This window comes from Tamandua tetradactyla, chromosome 13, assembly GCF_023851605.1.
Source record: "Tamandua tetradactyla isolate mTamTet1 chromosome 13, mTamTet1.pri, whole genome shotgun sequence".
NCBI classification, from domain to species: Eukaryota; Metazoa; Chordata; class Mammalia; order Pilosa; family Myrmecophagidae; genus Tamandua; species Tamandua tetradactyla.
Window position 1 is genome coordinate 22,859,249 of NC_135339.1, and position 15,813 is coordinate 22,875,061.

General features: G+C 45.7%; 3 protein-coding genes across 8 annotated transcripts in view; all 3 read right to left on the reverse strand.

The window, feature by feature from the left end:
• Positions 1-922: 922 nt before the first annotated feature.
• Positions 923-2,227, reverse strand: CHCHD1 (coiled-coil-helix-coiled-coil-helix domain containing 1). The gene is made up of 3 exons (XM_077124378.1): positions 2,065-2,227; positions 1,809-1,927; positions 923-1,224 (listed from the first exon to the last, which is right to left on the reverse strand). The coding sequence occupies exons 1-3, from the start codon at positions 2,204-2,206 to the stop codon at positions 1,111-1,113; spliced, it is 375 nt and encodes a 124-aa protein (XP_076980493.1). The 5' UTR covers positions 2,207-2,227; the 3' UTR covers positions 923-1,110.
• A 1,421-nt stretch (positions 2,228-3,648) lies between these two features.
• Positions 3,649-10,233, reverse strand: POFUT4 (protein O-fucosyltransferase 4). Of its 4 annotated transcripts, XR_013161487.1 has the most exons (5): positions 9,452-10,233; positions 8,698-9,323; positions 8,051-8,164; positions 7,539-7,619; positions 7,171-7,317 (listed from the first exon to the last, which is right to left on the reverse strand). XR_013161487.1 is itself a non-coding variant. In XM_077124902.1 (4 exons), exons 1-4 carry the CDS (start codon positions 10,157-10,159, stop codon positions 7,170-7,172), a joined length of 1,596 nt encoding a protein of 531 aa, XP_076981017.1. In that variant the 5' UTR covers positions 10,160-10,231; the 3' UTR covers positions 3,649-7,169. The 4 variants fall into 4 exon arrangements, 2 of the variants coding, with proteins under 2 accessions (XP_076981017.1, XP_076981018.1); XM_077124902.1 differs by lacking the exon at positions 7,539-7,619 and having other exon boundaries at positions 3,649-7,317; positions 9,452-10,231; XM_077124903.1 differs by lacking the exons at positions 7,539-7,619; positions 8,051-8,164 and having other exon boundaries at positions 3,649-7,317; positions 9,452-10,231.
• A 96-nt stretch (positions 10,234-10,329) lies between these two features.
• Positions 10,330-15,813, reverse strand: part of SEC24C (SEC24 homolog C, COPII component) — a 30,782-nt gene continuing 25,298 nt past the window's right edge. For 2 of the 3 annotated variants that reach the window (XM_077124901.1, XM_077124899.1), the window contains 13 exons: positions 15,600-15,724; positions 15,288-15,479; positions 14,989-15,082; positions 14,656-14,772; positions 14,152-14,322; positions 13,592-13,688; positions 13,344-13,489; positions 12,993-13,131; positions 12,727-12,845; positions 12,450-12,629; positions 11,995-12,186; positions 11,706-11,795; positions 10,330-11,565 (listed from right to left, as the gene is read on the reverse strand). In XM_077124901.1, the coding sequence (XP_076981016.1) occupies positions 11,425-11,565; positions 11,706-11,795; positions 11,995-12,186; positions 12,450-12,629; positions 12,727-12,845; positions 12,993-13,131; positions 13,344-13,489; positions 13,592-13,688; positions 14,152-14,322; positions 14,656-14,772; positions 14,989-15,082; positions 15,288-15,479; positions 15,600-15,724 (1,803 nt within the window). In that variant the 3' untranslated portion in view covers positions 10,330-11,424. The remainder of the gene's footprint in view (positions 11,566-11,705; positions 11,796-11,994; positions 12,187-12,449; positions 12,630-12,726; positions 12,846-12,992; positions 13,132-13,343; positions 13,490-13,591; positions 13,689-14,151; positions 14,323-14,655; positions 14,773-14,988; positions 15,083-15,287; positions 15,480-15,599; positions 15,725-15,813) is intronic. The other variant, XM_077124900.1, reaches the window with a different exon arrangement.

Genomic DNA, 15,813 nt, shown 5'->3' on the forward strand with positions numbered 1-15,813 from the left:
TGAAAATATTGTAATTTCATATAGGATTGCTAATTCCCACAGTCTTAAATGCTAAATTTCAGTAGAGGTTAAAGATGTAATTTTTTTTTTCATCCAAGTTCACAGCCTCTTACTGGGAGTCTTTAAACTACAGGTTAAGAACTCCTCAATCTAACCCAAAGGGCCAGAACACTGAATTTCTTACTTTAGCAAAAAGCTCGGCTTACAAAACTAGGCAGTTGCCCAGGCCTCTACCCATGGGGTATAAGGACGATGGGAAGAGGTAGCTGTGGGAATATACACTAATGCTATACAGCTGCTCCTAATATCAGGGTTGGAAAAGTAAATGACTTCAGCAACCAAGCAGGTAATTTAAATGAGATATACAAGAAGATAACTGACAAGTCTCAATTTCACCATTTGGGAGAGTACAGAGAATGGCAAGGGAGAATGGGGACAAATAAAACTAGCTGTACCTGATTGTTGTCATGTGGGAATGAGAAACCAGGGCTGCCAGTTTTGATTTTTGAAGAAAGGCTAAAAAGTGGATTTTTTATAAGGCATTTTTCTATTTCTGAATGCAGTTAACCAATTTTAAACAATTTTTTAACTGTGTTGGCCAGAACACATCTGCAGAGCCTTTGGGTCACCAATTTATGAACATGTGATTATTCGGGATGCACCTCGCAGAGGCCATGCACAAAATAAGCAGTCATTAAATACAGACGATAGCAAAAAGCTGTGCATATAGGCAGACTTCAACATCCCTACTGTTTCCAACGGCAAGGATACTAACAGTGGTAACGAACTTCAAATGCAGGAAAACACAAGACAAAAATTTTTGCTCTAGTGCAAATCGGAGAGCAACAAATTTCCAGGGTCTATGGAAAGATGCAGAGTTCAAGTCTGGAGGATGTACCCAATCCACAACAAAAAAAAGTAGTACTCTTCAGAGGATTTTATTTCAAGATAAAACATAACTTCCACCCGAACCATGATTCCAAAGGGTGAAAACAGTGTTTTGACTAGTTCTGTCCTTCACAGAGAGCATGTAATGCAAATGTCTCTAAAATGCTTCAAATACAGTTCTCAGAAGCTGAAAACCAGTCACTGAAAATGCCTCTCCATTTTTCAGCTGACATAAGGTTTGTTAGGAAATCTCTGTATCAACTTATTCAATTTATTGGGAGGTAAACTCCGAAACTCTCCCAGGGTCTCCTGGATTGGTCTCATCTTGCGGGTTGCCTGAAAACACAGAACAAAAACAAGAAGTTTTAAAGTTTTGCCCTGACCTAGGACACAATAGTTCTCACAATGCCCCCAAAGAACACAAAGATAATAACCAGCTCACAGAGACTGGTATCTTCTCAGTCTTCTTTCAGTAAAAGAGACTTGGGACTTACAAATCACTATGAGCTGAAGCTACTATACTAATCAGCAAGTAAGTCTAGATGACTTACAAAACAAATAGCCCTCAGATAGCTTCATTCTCTTTAATTCCATCTCAGATAGTAATGTCCATTTGAGCAGGAATTTAAATTTTACAAACTGGTTGTTCCCATTCATTACTTCATTCAACACTCCAAAAAGTCTCTAAGGTGGGTATTATTATTATTAACCTCGCCTTACAAATGGCAAAATTAAAACTCAGTGAAACAACTTGCTCAAGAACACAGGTTTTCTCACTTTGGTGTGCAGTAGCTCCCAAAACTTTACTCTCCCTTTCAGGACTTGAGAGCTTTTCCTATCACCAACCAAGATACCAATAAGAATCGTTATTTTTCTTCCCACTTTCCTCCTGAGAGGGCATCCCAGGAAGCTTTGGTCACCTCAGCCTTAGAAGCACAATTGAAGAATTCTTGGATCTCTTTTCTGCATGCTTCGTCGCGGAATTCATTCTGCTTCCAGCAAGCCATCATCACCGACATCTCCGTAATACACGTCGCCTCTGGATAGGGCAGAATGGGGGGGGAATCCTCAGTTACAAGGAAAATTAGGTAAATTTTTACTTAATTGACTTCCCACCCGGCGGCCCCCGTTCCCCTTCGGCCTCCGCTCTTGGGTCTTCTCAATCCGACTACTCACCGCCCTTCTCCCGGCGCCGTTCCCCGACGCGGTTGGCTAAGATGAGGGGCTTGTTGGGCTTCAGTACAGGCCTCCGTGGATTCCCCAACCGCGCCAGGCGGCCCCGCAAGCTGGGCGTCGCCATTGCGCGCCGGGCACCCATCAGCCTCTGCGGCGCCGTGCGTGACCCCGCGTGACCCCTACGGGCTCTACAAGGCCTGCGCAGGTCCCACTGAAATCGCGACGGTCCCACTGAAATCGCGATGGTTTGTCCTTAGGCTTATTCTTGTTTGGCGTAGGCCGTCGAGGTGCTGTGGCGCTATACCGGCTAGGCTGCATTCGTCAGCCGGTTAGAAGACTTTTGGGGGTTTGTCCGCCAGCCGAGAGTACTCCTTTATGGCCTCTGACCCCTGAAGACTGGGGGCAGTACTGGGCCGGGGACACCCAGGAAGATCCCTGATAATTGGACTTTTTTTTTCTGTTGGTAGCCGGAGGTAAGAGGACTAATACATAGGCAAGAGCAGACAGCCTGTGAAAGGATCAAAATGTAAGACTTGAAGACGTCAGGTTGGAGAAAGACTTTTGTTTCATTTTAGTGTACCTATAAGAACTGTTATTTTTGACTCCCATTAGAGCTACTCCAAAGCCTCAAAAGAGAAATTAGGTTCATTTTAACTATACTGCTTTATACCGTTTGCTCATTTGTGATGATATCGTTGGGCTAGGTGAGGTTTAGGCACTTGCACATTCACTCTCCCCAATCCTATAAAGATACTAGTATTCCTATGTACAGACTTCGGCCTTTAACTGTGGTGCCTAGCTTCGTCAGACTTGGATCTGACTTTTGGCTGTTTACAAAACTGAGCCCAAAGATTTGTGCAGATTCTCAAAGCATTTCCAGATAAGCTCTAAGAAGTGTTTTTGGTAATGGAGACATAAGATGAATAAACTTATAGTTCAGGAGATGACTATGCTGGAGAAGCAATATTTATTTGGATGTGTAAATCTAGTGTTAAAATCCCTCATCTCAGGGAGTAAAAGGGTAGTTCATGGGTGTAATTCTCGCCTGCCATGTGGAGACCCGGTTCGATTCCTGGCCTGTGCACTTCTCCAGACAAACAGGAAAGAAAGTAAAAACAACAAAAAATTCAGCAAATGGTGTTGCAATAAGGGGATATTCACATGGAAAAAGAATGAAATGTGACCACCCAACCCTCCATCCCACCATACAAAAAAAATTCTTCATCCCAGATTTTCATAATCTTCAAATTGATTTCTGCATGGCTGACTCTTTTTCTTCCCGTCTCAGTTTACATGCCATAGAAACCTTCTCACAACATCACCATCAGTTGCACGGTCTGCCCTGTTTCGTTTTCTTTTTAGCACCTTTCACAGTCAGAATGACTTACTGTGTATGGCCTTACCCATCCATGCCTACAACCCATTTGAAATGTAAGAAGCATGATAGAAAGGATCTTGTCTATTCTATTCATTGCCGAATCTTCAGTAAATCGTGCCAATAAATACTTGTTGAACAAATGTTTGCAATATTTTAAGTCTTCAGTTATTACCTTGCCCTCCCCAGAAAAAGAACCAAGCAGAAGAAACCATTTAAAAAAGCAGTTTATTATACAAAATGAAACGTGAGATTGTAGAAAATAGCAACACTTTAATAATAAAGGCATCAGCCCCATTCATGCTCCCTTCAACAGAATAAATAAAACCTATTCCAATTAGACAACTGTACCACCAATAACTCATCCTTGCAGTGAGTGAGCCTGCTACGTGTAGAGAAAATTCATGTTGCCTGTTTTGTTTATAGGGAAGGTGAAGCCTTTAGTTGATAAGTATCACATGGTTATTACTGGGTCTACCTAACCTTATGGGGTATGCAGCACCTAGCTTACCCTACTCATTAGTGAATACTTACATGGTGACAGGAATAAAGGGAAAATTCTGGAAAGCACTGACCCCAGAACTGTTCAGAATCTTCATAGAGTCATAATGATACCAATCATTTATTCATAAACAGTCAGCCTCCTTTGTACATATAAAGTGCTAAAGAAATGCCAATGTGAGCTGGTATAATTAGAAGGCTGATTCTACACCTTGTAAAACCATCCCTTACTCTTTTCATTGCACATAATAAAATTTGAGCCCTAACTTAGGTTTGCTCTTGTGTTAATAGGTATTTAGCACTTTAAATCGGCATCTGCATTTAAGTAAGACTACGCACAAGCTAAGAAATCAGTTTGCTTTTGACTTGTGGGTATCTACCATGATATCAAATTTTAACAGATGTACTTTTTTAATTTGCATTTTGGGGGGGGGGGCGTGCATGGTCCAGGATAATTTGCATTTATTTTATGTTATTCCAGAGCCATAAGTTTTTGTTTCTTCTGGGATATCTTTTTCTGCTGTGCAGCCTCCTCTTTTAGTTTAGTAATAATTTGTTCTTTTTCAGTAAGGATCATCTCAATGTGGCAATGGAGCTCATGTATGGTTAATCCAGCCATGAGCACTGCAAGTCTGGCTGCGCACCTTAGGGCCTTTGTTCACCTGGGTGTGCTCAATGACAGACGGGCTAGATCTAAACCTCAAAGTTCAGCATTACTCTGCACTTTTGTGCACGTGCAACAAAAATTCAGCATCTTTTTGGGCCACCGACTCTGCATCCAGCCCCACTGTTTGGCCCAGGCAGACCTACCAATACCACCAGTGTAATGACAGAATGATACCATTGCTTCCGTAAAGTGACATCTTTCAGATAATTGGTGGCTTATCAAATATGTATATCCTAGAGCAGTTTCTCAGGTGTCCTTAAAGTAAACATGAAGATTTGAATCTCTTGCTTTGCATGATTTTGTGGGGTTTCCTGGGTCAAATGCATAGTGAACCATTTTCAGAGATCACCTCAGGCCACTTACTGGAAGAGGACAGATGTGTTTTTTGAAAATCTGTTTTTCTCTCTTGTTCTTTACTGCAAAAATCCAAACAGATTAAGCAAACTTTCCACAGTGTTATGAAGGGTGTTTTATATTAAAGAATAAAATGAAAAATGAAGAGACCTGGCAGTGAAATCCTGCCTAAATTACCACTTTCCTTGGTGACCAAATCCTTGGAAGTCGTAACATTAAGTGCTAGGCTCTACTTGTTGAAGTATCTGACATAGATCTTTCTCTACATAATAATTTGCAATCAGCTATACTGATAAGCTATGGTAATTAACTAGTGATAATTCATGAATATAGCATTATGACCCACGTAGTTCTAACACCCCACGTATTCTTTCTTGTTCCATTGCCCCAGTAAAAGCTAATGATCTGCCTACCTAGAGGAAGTTAGTCTATGTTCAAACCACACTAACAAGAGTTTGGCTATATCCCCAAATCTGACTAACAAAGCTTTTTAAGTAGCCAGCCACTCGTGGTGGCTTAAATCTCTTGCCTCACCTCCCAACTCCCTTGAGTTTAGGGCTTTGGGTAGTGCGGTAGTTAGATTCAGTTGTCAACTTGGCCAGGTGAAGGTACCTAGCTCTGTTGCTGTCAACATGAGCCAATAGTATGTGAACCTCATCTGTTGCTGATTACATCTGCAGCTGGCTAGGAGGCATGCCTGCTGTAATGAATGATGTTTGTTTTAACTGGCTGGTGCTTAAATGAGAGAGCCCAATGTAGCACAGCCCAAGCAGCTCAGCATACCTTGTCTCAGCATTCGCAGTTCAGCCCAGGCCTTTGGAGATGCAGAAAGAAATCACCCCGGGGACAGTTGTTGGAACCCAGAGGCCTAGAGAGAAGGCCAGCATTACCCTGTGCCTCCCCACGTAAGAAAGAACCTTAGTTGAAAGTTAGCTGCCTTTCCTCTGAAGAACTAACTAAATAAATCCCCTTTTATTAAAAGCCAATCCATCTCTGGTGCGTTGCATTCTGGCAGCTAGCAAACTACAACAGGTAGGTTCCACCATAATGTAATCTCAGTAAGTACCAAACAAGTTGTACAGAAAGATATCAGTAATAGAATAAACAAAGCTGGACTATTCATCCCACTTAAAGTGAAATTTGCTAGAGGATATGAGATGATTACTAGAACTATACTGCTGGCAGCTCTCTCCACTGTAATTTCCATTACTCATTGGAAAAATGAGACTTTGTAGCTTATAAATTCTTAAAAAGGAAAGCTCAGTAGGCAGACAGTAAAGAATAAAGACCTATAAAAAGTTGGACTTTGATTTATATATAAAAAAATCATTTTAACTTTTTTTGCCACCATTTCCAGCCTTAGTCTCCATCTCTAACCTAAAATAGGCCAGGGAAAATAATTGACAGGACATATATTAGCCACTAAATCCTTCTGTTTCATGAGATATGAAGGAATTCCTGATATACCCTAGATAAGAAGCAAACCAGGAATAAGAAAAGCTGCCAAACTCATGGCCAGCTTCACACAGGGAAGAATGGAGGTAGGAACAGTGGCAATCTCACCAGCAGTTGTGGAAAAGGGCCTAAAATCAGAAAGGAAAAAAACACCTAAAATTAAAAGTCTGACATGAAAGACATAGTACATGATATAAAAAAAAATACAACTTCATAGACCCAGAATATAACCTACCAGAAGTTTGTTTCACCAACAATGTAACAGTTTATAAAGCAAGAGATGGAGAAGAGAGATTATTAGGAAAGATACTGCATAATGAGTGGTTTGGGGAATAGAATAGGAGTTTTAAGACCCTAAACCTGACTCATCTTACTTCATTAGTAATCAAGTACTAAGGTGATGTTCACAATCACATCTGAGAGAGTGAAATGGATAAAGAGATGAGCAGTCCTTGAAAAAATTCTCTTGAACCATCACCTTTGAAGCAAATGGGTGTTTCAGGCTTCTGTTTCCTTCTGAACCAAGAACTGAATGTTTCCACCTCTCCTTCAAGACAGATCCTATTACCACAGGCTGAGACCTCCGCTATACATCATTAGTATAAAATATCAAGAGATATAACTGGAATTTCTTGAATCCATGTAAGACTGTTCATTACAGGTCTGTGCAGCAGATGCCCATTATGTCCCATGGCAGAATAAGGACTTTCCATCTCCTCAGCTCTACCAAGTTAAAGGTTCTCACAAGGGTAACTAGAGGCTTTGGTTTCTTTTAATGAAGATCTCATGCAGGTAATCCCAAAATTTCCCTTGCTGTGTTTCATTGTTGTGGATCATGGCAGTGAGAGCTTCCCCCTGGTCCAAACCTTGCCAATAATCTTGTAGCCACATCTCCTTCCAGCTGAAACAACAAAATGGGGTTGGATTATGGAACCTCAGCAACAGCTATGAGTCCTGCTTTTCTCTGAGTGGAGCCAAAGAAACCTTAACCAGGTAAGAATGGTCTCTGGCTATGACAGGGCTCTTCTGTAAAAGGAGGGAAATCTGAAGAAAATTCAGTACTAGACCAAGTGACAGCAATCCACAAACATATAACCCACTCAATGAGTTAAAATTCCTGACCTGCCTGCTTCTGGTTCCCAAATGTAGAGGGAGTTTAGAGGTAGGCAGAGCGGGGGCCAGACTATTCAAGCAGTAGTCTCCCTGAGAGAAGCAGTGGAGCAGGGGGGGTTAGATGGTTATCTTTTAAGTTGCACCTTTATTCCAATAATTTAAAATGAAGGTGAGGTGGCATTCAGGGTCTAGAAAGGATCATAACTTAAATATCTCCTTTTTTTTAAAAAAAAGCCTTTGCTTTACACGTTTCCTCTAGTAAATCATAATGTTATGTTCAGCACATAAATTAGATAAAAATACTTGATGGAGGAGTCCACCACCAGGACCAAATTGCCAGCAGTACATATAAGCAGCCTTTGCTGCCATCCACTGTTCAAGTCGGTCTCTACAGGCCAAAACAGCAGCCTCTCCCAAATTGAACAGTCTTGTCTCTAACAGCTGTGGTTTGCCTTAAGTGGCTTCAAAGTGTTCCCGCCCCACCTCCCACACTGCCCTTGTTTCCCCCTTATGCTACTTACTACAGTAGCCTCCTCACTTCCCTTCCAATCCATACTGTGCACTGTTCGATTAATCTGTTGAAAGCATTCCATTGATTCTGTCTAGGGTAAACACATAGCATCCAAACCAGGGCACTTTTAAGAGTGAAAGAGGGTACCATTAATAATTATTCCACATTTCCAGGTGTAAATCCTATTCTAGTCAAACCTCCCTCAAAATACCATCTTTGTATCCCTCATCCCCACAGCCACCATATAGAAGGTGTTCGATAGTTAAGCTGATTTTCAGTATAGTCTAAACTCCTGAGCCTTGTGTTCAAGGCTATTGATAGCCTGGCCCCAGTTTATCTGCCCAATTTTATCCCTCCCTCATCACTTCAATGCAAGGAACCTCTGCTTCGGGTAAAGTCTTTTCTGAACCACTACTGCGAACATTATCCACATCAGCTGATTTTCATACGTTGTTGTCTTGAATAGTTACCCTCTTTTACTGAGTATTTTCACAGCATTTGGCTTTCTCCCAACTAGACCCTTAACATCTGGCAGTAAGCCCATGTCATAATTCCCTTATACATTATTCCCTCAGCACCTAGTGCTAGTTCATTGCTCACTGTAAGCCTTCATTAAATAATGTGACTTGATGGCTGCAGGGACCCAACAACGTCTACCTGTCCTTCTCAGGAATCTCTTCCACACTGCCAAAGCCAGGTGTGGGCACTGGGCAGTCCATGTGCGTGGGCTGGGCAATGTGAGGCTCAGGGACAGGGCTGTCCCCAGAAGAGGCTGCGTGGGCTTTCTCGGCATCCAGGCGACCTATTTCATGGTCACAGACAAAACACTCGAAGCCGCTGAGGTAGTTAGGCAGTAAAGGATCATTCACTCCCCACTCCCGGTGCTTCAGGCTATCCAAAAGGAACTGGTTGGTGATGCCCCCAGGTTGCTTGAAAGCCAGGTATTTCATATACTCCTCATCATTTTTGTCCAGAAAGTCGATAAATTCGGCCAGTTTCCGAGGTGACTCAAAGTCGTTAATCAGGATGATGGAATGATTGTTCGGCATCCAGTCCCTCACAGAGGGAGAGCCGCGGTATACGGGCACTGAACCCAGATGCATAGGGCGCCACAGTTTTTCTGTCATGTAGTCGTCACAGATGGCATTTTCGAGAGCCAAGTGGAACTTATAGCGGGACAAGAAAGCCAAGAGCTCTGGATCCTCGGTGGTAGCTGTGGCGGTGTCCTGTAATCGCGCGGAGGGCAGTTCCCGATTTTGCAGGCATTTCCCATAGGAGTCCACCTGTGTGGGGTAGAGGACACAGCTGTCAAGCAAGAGGGTGGGGCAGCAAGTCCGCCTGGACGCCGGGAGTCCTGGGTTCAGCTCTAACCGCGCGCACCCCTCCCGGCCCCCGCCGCGCCCTCACCCACCGGAATGTAGCGCATGAGCTCGCGCACGTAGCGGTCCCGGTCAGCCGGCACGTCGCAGTGGGACTGCAGATAGAGTAGAGGCGCGTATCCGCGGCGGCGCCACTCCGCGCGCTCTTGGAGCGCAGGCGCCGCGCGGCGCAGGTATGCGGCCCCGGGCAGCCACTGCAGCGGCAACGGGTAATCCGAGTGGCGGCTGAAGGTAGCGGTAATATTGAAGAGGCGTATACCTGGCGCGTGGCTCAGCAAGAAGTTGTTGAGGGGCGACTCCTCGTGCAGGAGGGCCCAGCTCTGGTGCGCCAAGCGCGGCAGCGGCGCGTCTGACGCACGAAAGTCAGTGCCGTAAAAGAGCACCGCGCGCGTCCGCGAGTCCCCCTGCACCCGTCGGTCCCGGGACGCCAGGCACGCGCCACGCGCGCACTCGATGCGCTCCGAATCTCCCGCGAAGTGGGGAAACAGCCCTGGACTCCACCACAGCAGCACCGGCAAATCCACCACCTCCTCGCGTTTTGGCCGCGGATTGCTCCGACTGTGCGCCACCCCCACTGCGCCCAGCGCCGAAGGCGGCCGGTAAACTGTGCCATCCCATGGCTCCGCCCACTCCACCTCCCCGCCGGCTTCTCCCTCCACTATGGGTCCAAAGCCGCTAGCCACACTGACACTAATGACCCCCAGGACAGCAAGCACAGCTACGATGCGGCCAGCCGCCATGTCCACTCAGGCAGCCGGCGCCCCTCGGCACAGGACCCCACCCCGGAGGAGGTCCTACGCCACTAGGCACGTGACGCACACGCAACTCTAAAGCCGGCAGCCTCTGTGTGGCTGCACGGCGTGATAGGACTGGCTGAAGGGAAAGTGAAACGACGCCAGAGAAGAGAAGCTATTGGTTACATCTTAATTTATTTTATTTCTTTACAAATTAAAGATGCATTGAAAAATAAACCGGTGAAGAGAAATGAGAAGTCCAGAGCAGGGGCATCCCAGGCTGGGGGCCGGCAAGCCCCGCCACCTCCAGCCTAGCCCTTTTCCTGCCCCAGCCAGTTGGGGTTGGAAGATAACTGTCAGCCACTCTGTCAATACCAAAGCCTGGGTGGTGTCCAGGCAGGAGAGAACATTTCCAGCAGCCTCTGCCTCTCTCCCCAACAGCCCCCAGCTTGAAGAGGCAGTGTTCCAATGGGAGCTCAGAGTGGAATGTGGGCTGGCTCTGTGAGGTATTACAAGTTGATTACCAGGCTCCTTACAGAACCATCCAGTGTTGGAGCCTCTCCAGCTAGAAAGGAGGCTGGTATCTCTCCCCAGGTCTTAACACACTTTGCAACTCAGTTCCCAGACTCATTCATCTTTGACAACGTGCCTCTATCCACCGAGTGACCACCAATCTTTGCAGGAGAGAGAAAGAGCAGTAGAAGCAGAGAGAAAGCTAATCAACCACCCTCAGTAACTCTGACCTGGCCCAGGAAAGACCAACCACTTTTTTCTCCACCACCTATGGTCTGTACCCCAGCTTTTAGGCACCTATATGTTTTATCCCTAATATAGGAAGTTGCTGATGACACGGAGCCAAATTAGCCCCCACCTGTAATAACCCTGGGATCCCCACTCCTTCCTGCTTAGCGCTCTCTTCTTGGAGGTTGGTCCAAAGGGACACATAGTATTGCCAAGGTCTGGGTGCCTTTAACCCCCAACACCGAATCATATACAGTGAACCGAGAAACTACATTCATTACGACAGGATTAGCAGGAAAAGATGGGTGGAGTGAGGGGGCAGGGACACCTTCCAGCAGCAGGACATGACAAAATGGTAGGATACTTGAGCCCAGAAAGAAGGTGTCTTATTATACTTCCCCCTCCCCCCTCCCCACTGAGGTGGCTTCAGCTTACATGACTTATAGGATACCGAACTGTCCTGATTTCTCTGCTGTCCTGGATACTTTCTGGAAGCTGGCTGGGGACCCTATGCCATTTACTTATTTGCTCTAGCTGAGTAGCTGCCGAATTTCCTTATGCATATGACAGAGAAAGTCCACATAAGATGCTCCCCCACTCAGGCTCTTGTCTTCCACCAGGAAGTGCTTGAACAGCATCTCCAGCTTGTCCTCCTGTTTCACGACGATAAGCTATGGTCAGAAGAGAGGGTCATCAGGCAGGGCCAAAGGGAATGAAACATATCCTGAAAGCCCACTGCCCAGTCACTCACTCCCCACCACCTTCCAGCTGAGGACTTGACAAGAAACCTAGGGTTCAAGATCAGTGTTACCTTCATGTACCGTGATCTCTGTGCCCTTAAGCTGTCAATGAGGCTTCGCACCTTCTTGGACAGCGGATTATCCAGAACTGGCAGTACACTCTGGAACACAAATGTACTCCTGAGTCTAGTTAAGATTTGTACATCATCTGAAACAAAGAAACCTGAGAAGAATGATATTCTCCTTTACCCACAAGTGTTCCCTGATACATAAGGGGACTAGCATAATGACTTTATTGGCATTCACTCTTATCACAAAGTGCCCTTCCACCCCACAGTCTTCTGGACTTCCTGTCCTCACCAAGCCACTAGTGATCTGACTGAAGGAGGAGACGCTGAACAGGCTCTGGACAATACCCTGCTGGACACTTGCTCCCACCCAGAGGAAAAGATTGAGCCCATTCTCCAGCAGGTATATATCCCCATTGCTGAGACGCTCTTCAGATGCTCGAACTGCTGGTGGCTCAGTGGTATTCTCTATAGGAGACTTTGTCTAGACAAAAGGAAGAAGACAAAAGTTACCAAGAACCATGAGATATATCTGCCCTGCAAAAAAAAAGAAAAAAAAAAATTCAGAAAGCTGAATCCCCAGAGATCACCCTTTCTGGAGTATCAGTAACTCTCTCAGTGTGAAAATTACATCAGATGATGTATGTAAAGACAAATTCATTTGTGTCAGATAATGTTAATCCCCCCTTTCCTCCTTCTAAGGTGCCCTTTCTGCAGCACGTCTCACACTCCAACCCTCAATCGCACCAATGGTAGGAGCCGAGGGTAGAAGAAGACATTGGTCTCAGCCACATCCATGGAGGTAACAAGCTGTCGGACATAGGCACGGTCATCAGTGGTGACTTCAGCTCCAGGCTGCAGGACATCGCTCTTCAACACACAGTTCAGGTAAACTGGGAGTAGCTTCATGCACTCAGGAAGGATCAACTGAGGGGTTTATCAAAATAAAGTCAATTATCATGAGAAATCCTTCCCAAATGCAAAATTTATCCCACCAACATCTCCTACAACAGGTTTGCACCACCTGTCCTGCAGAGGAAGGACTGGCACAGTTCTTTCGGTAACAGGCCAGGATCTGGGCACACTGGGTGATAAGCGTGTCCTGCACGGTCTTCAAAGGACTGTTCAGGACCCCCCGGTATGCTGGATGAGAAAAGAAGATAGTACACTAACTGATCAGCACTCTATCACATGTGCCTTCCCACTACCATGCCTACCCAGAAATCCAGAATTGTTGACAATCCTGGATCTTTCAGCCCCAATTCCACCCTGCCTTGCCTCTGCCCTCACCAAACTTGGCCATGTAGTTGATGAGTGTGTCAGTCTCACAGTTTCGATACAGATCAGCCAGCTGGGTGCAGCAGTTCAGGGCCAGGTTGTGGATGCGGAGCCGACGCTGCCCTGCACAGCTCGTGTATAGGAGGGCACACTAGGGGAAGGGAGAAAGAGGGAACTTATATCCTTCCTTCAGAAAAGCCCCCTAAAAACTGCCCTTTTGCTATGTAATTGGAGTAAACTAGAGGAAAGACTGAGCCATCCCTTCCCCAGCCTCTTCTTCCAGTCCTTTCTACCCAACTCTCACTCTCTTTCCTGCAGTCTATTTTTAACCAGTGATATGACACCCAACATTCCACCTGTTACCTGCAGAAGTGCTCCACTCTCTTCATTGAGCCGATCATCATGCTTAAATTCCACAGTCACTGTCTTGTCCACATCCAATCCAGCCAACTCCACATCTGTTGTGTTGCTCATGTAGAAAGCCCCAAAGAAATCTACAGCACGGATACCTGAGGCCACGTGGGCAGGGTCAGGGCTAAAGGTATAGCAGGTGCCATATGCCTCCTTTCCAGATTTAGCCCCCCGCCTGCTTTTCTCCCACCAGCACTGACCGGTGCTTGTCCGAACCCGCATCACAGCATCAAATCCAACAATCTTCTGTATATCCCGACGCAGGTCACTCAGGAACCGCTCCTGGTCATTCTCCACCTGTGGACCCCCCCAGGCCCAGAGTCACATCACTAACTACATAAGTCACCTGACAGACAGTCTCCCTGGCCTCCTCTACTCTATAATTCCTGTTTAATAGTGATCTATAATAGTGAAAATGATAATAATGATGTTGAGAATGATGGCAGCTTTTAACCACTTATGTACAAGGAACCACACACTAAGTGCTTTATATATATCTTAATTCTACTGACAAGTCCTAATTAATATGTATTAAAACCCCATTTTATAGATGAAGAAACAAAAGAGACAGAACTTAATTTACCCTAGGTCATACAGCTAGTAGGTGGTGGGCCTGAATATTAACCCAGGACTGCCTCCAAACCCCATACTCTTTACTACTAACTCTTGTGGCTCCTTTCTTTACACTATACAGTCTTCTCCACATGTAGGCAGACATTGCCCTTTGCTGCCAGCTGCCACCCGGAGTCCCAAGGCATACCTGAAAGCAAGCATATTTGTAGACAGAGCCACCTGTGAGCTGGGGCACAACAGAGAGTGTGGCCACATCCACATACTGGTTAGGGAAGAGGAAGAGATCTACACAGCAGCCTTGGGCCACACACTCTTTGGCCAGGGTCTGATAGGCACCTGTCTGAGGCTGAAACAGAGTCTGGGGAAGAACAGAAGAAAACATTCAAATATCTCGGCTCCAACCTATTTGAGAATTATGTATGCAATATGGGATATTCAAATGCATGTAAGACTTCAGCCCTACCTCCAAGGAGTTTTAATAGTAGTGGAGAGTTCTCTAAATGATGAGTCTACAAAGGGCTTTGGGTTGAGAGGGTGGAAGCAGTGAAGGCTGGGAGTCACAGATGTGACACATGAAATGGCAGGGTGTCTGGTCCCAGTTACCCTCAAGATAGGAGTACAGATAACATTTGGAAGAGTCACCACCTTCCTCTGTAATGGAAAATCTTTCCCCCACCCTCCAACATCACACCTTCTCTTTGTCTGTGTTGATCAACTTCCTGTCGTCTCTATTCTTCAGTTTCCCTGGTGCCTCTGCAATGGGCAGGGATGTGTGGAACACAAACAGCTTCCCTGCACACTCAGCAGCCTAGGAAAGAAGAAAGGACTATTTGCTCTTTCCTTTATTCATCCATTATGCATTCATTCCTTCCCTCTTCATTTACTCATCACCATCTATGACAGGCAGGCTAACTCACTGACTGATGAATAGATTCATCAGTCCCTGAAGAATCAGGGGTAGTATCCCAGTGGGTAAAACAGAGGAAAGTGAGGGAGAGGAGGCTGCCCAGGACTCTAGCCTTACCTTCAGAGCCTCCATCCCAGCTTGTATAACTGGGGCAAATACTGTTTCTGTTTCCCTTGTGTCTGCAAACATTTCTGGAATCTGATCCAATAAACTGAAGAGATAAATGATGGAGGACAATCAAAACTGCTGTCTGGATTTCTCAGTTCTCAATTCTCTGAAGAGTCACTTGGCCCCTAGACTGTGAAGACTCCTGAGCTACAGCTCCTGTCCATCTACTACCTCTCTGCTAACTTCCTAGCTTTCTGTGATTATACCACCAAAGTCTCCCTTGTTCCCTCTCACAATCTGGCTCTTACCTGGTGATGACTGTCCGGGACTCATTGACATTGACCAGGAAGCCATCCAGCAGTGGCACGAACATGTCACTCACATCAGATACAACCATCATCTGTGGCTGAGCCAATGAGCTCTTCACATTGTAGAAGTGGAGCACCTTATTGTAGGTGACAAAGCCAACGCGGACTGCTGACTCCTCTGCCCCGCCCTCCCTGTAGAAGGTGACATTGTTACTCAGACTTGCCACCTTCACCACCACCCACAACTTTATGACATTAAGTTCCATCACACTGTCCATTATCCATAGGAAACACCTGAACTCCAAAACTCACCTAGGTAGAAAGTCTAATAGTGACTTGAGCTCCTCACAGAGGAGCCTAACAAGACCACTCCTGATGGCATTGTAGGAGACATCAATCATGAAGATGAAAGCAGGGGGGATGGGGAACTTGTTGTTCTGCAGAAGAAGGAAATGTTGGGGGAGAAAGGGTATTGGTGAGCAGGCCAGTTGATTAGAGAGAAGCCAGCATCAAAGGGGACACGGAA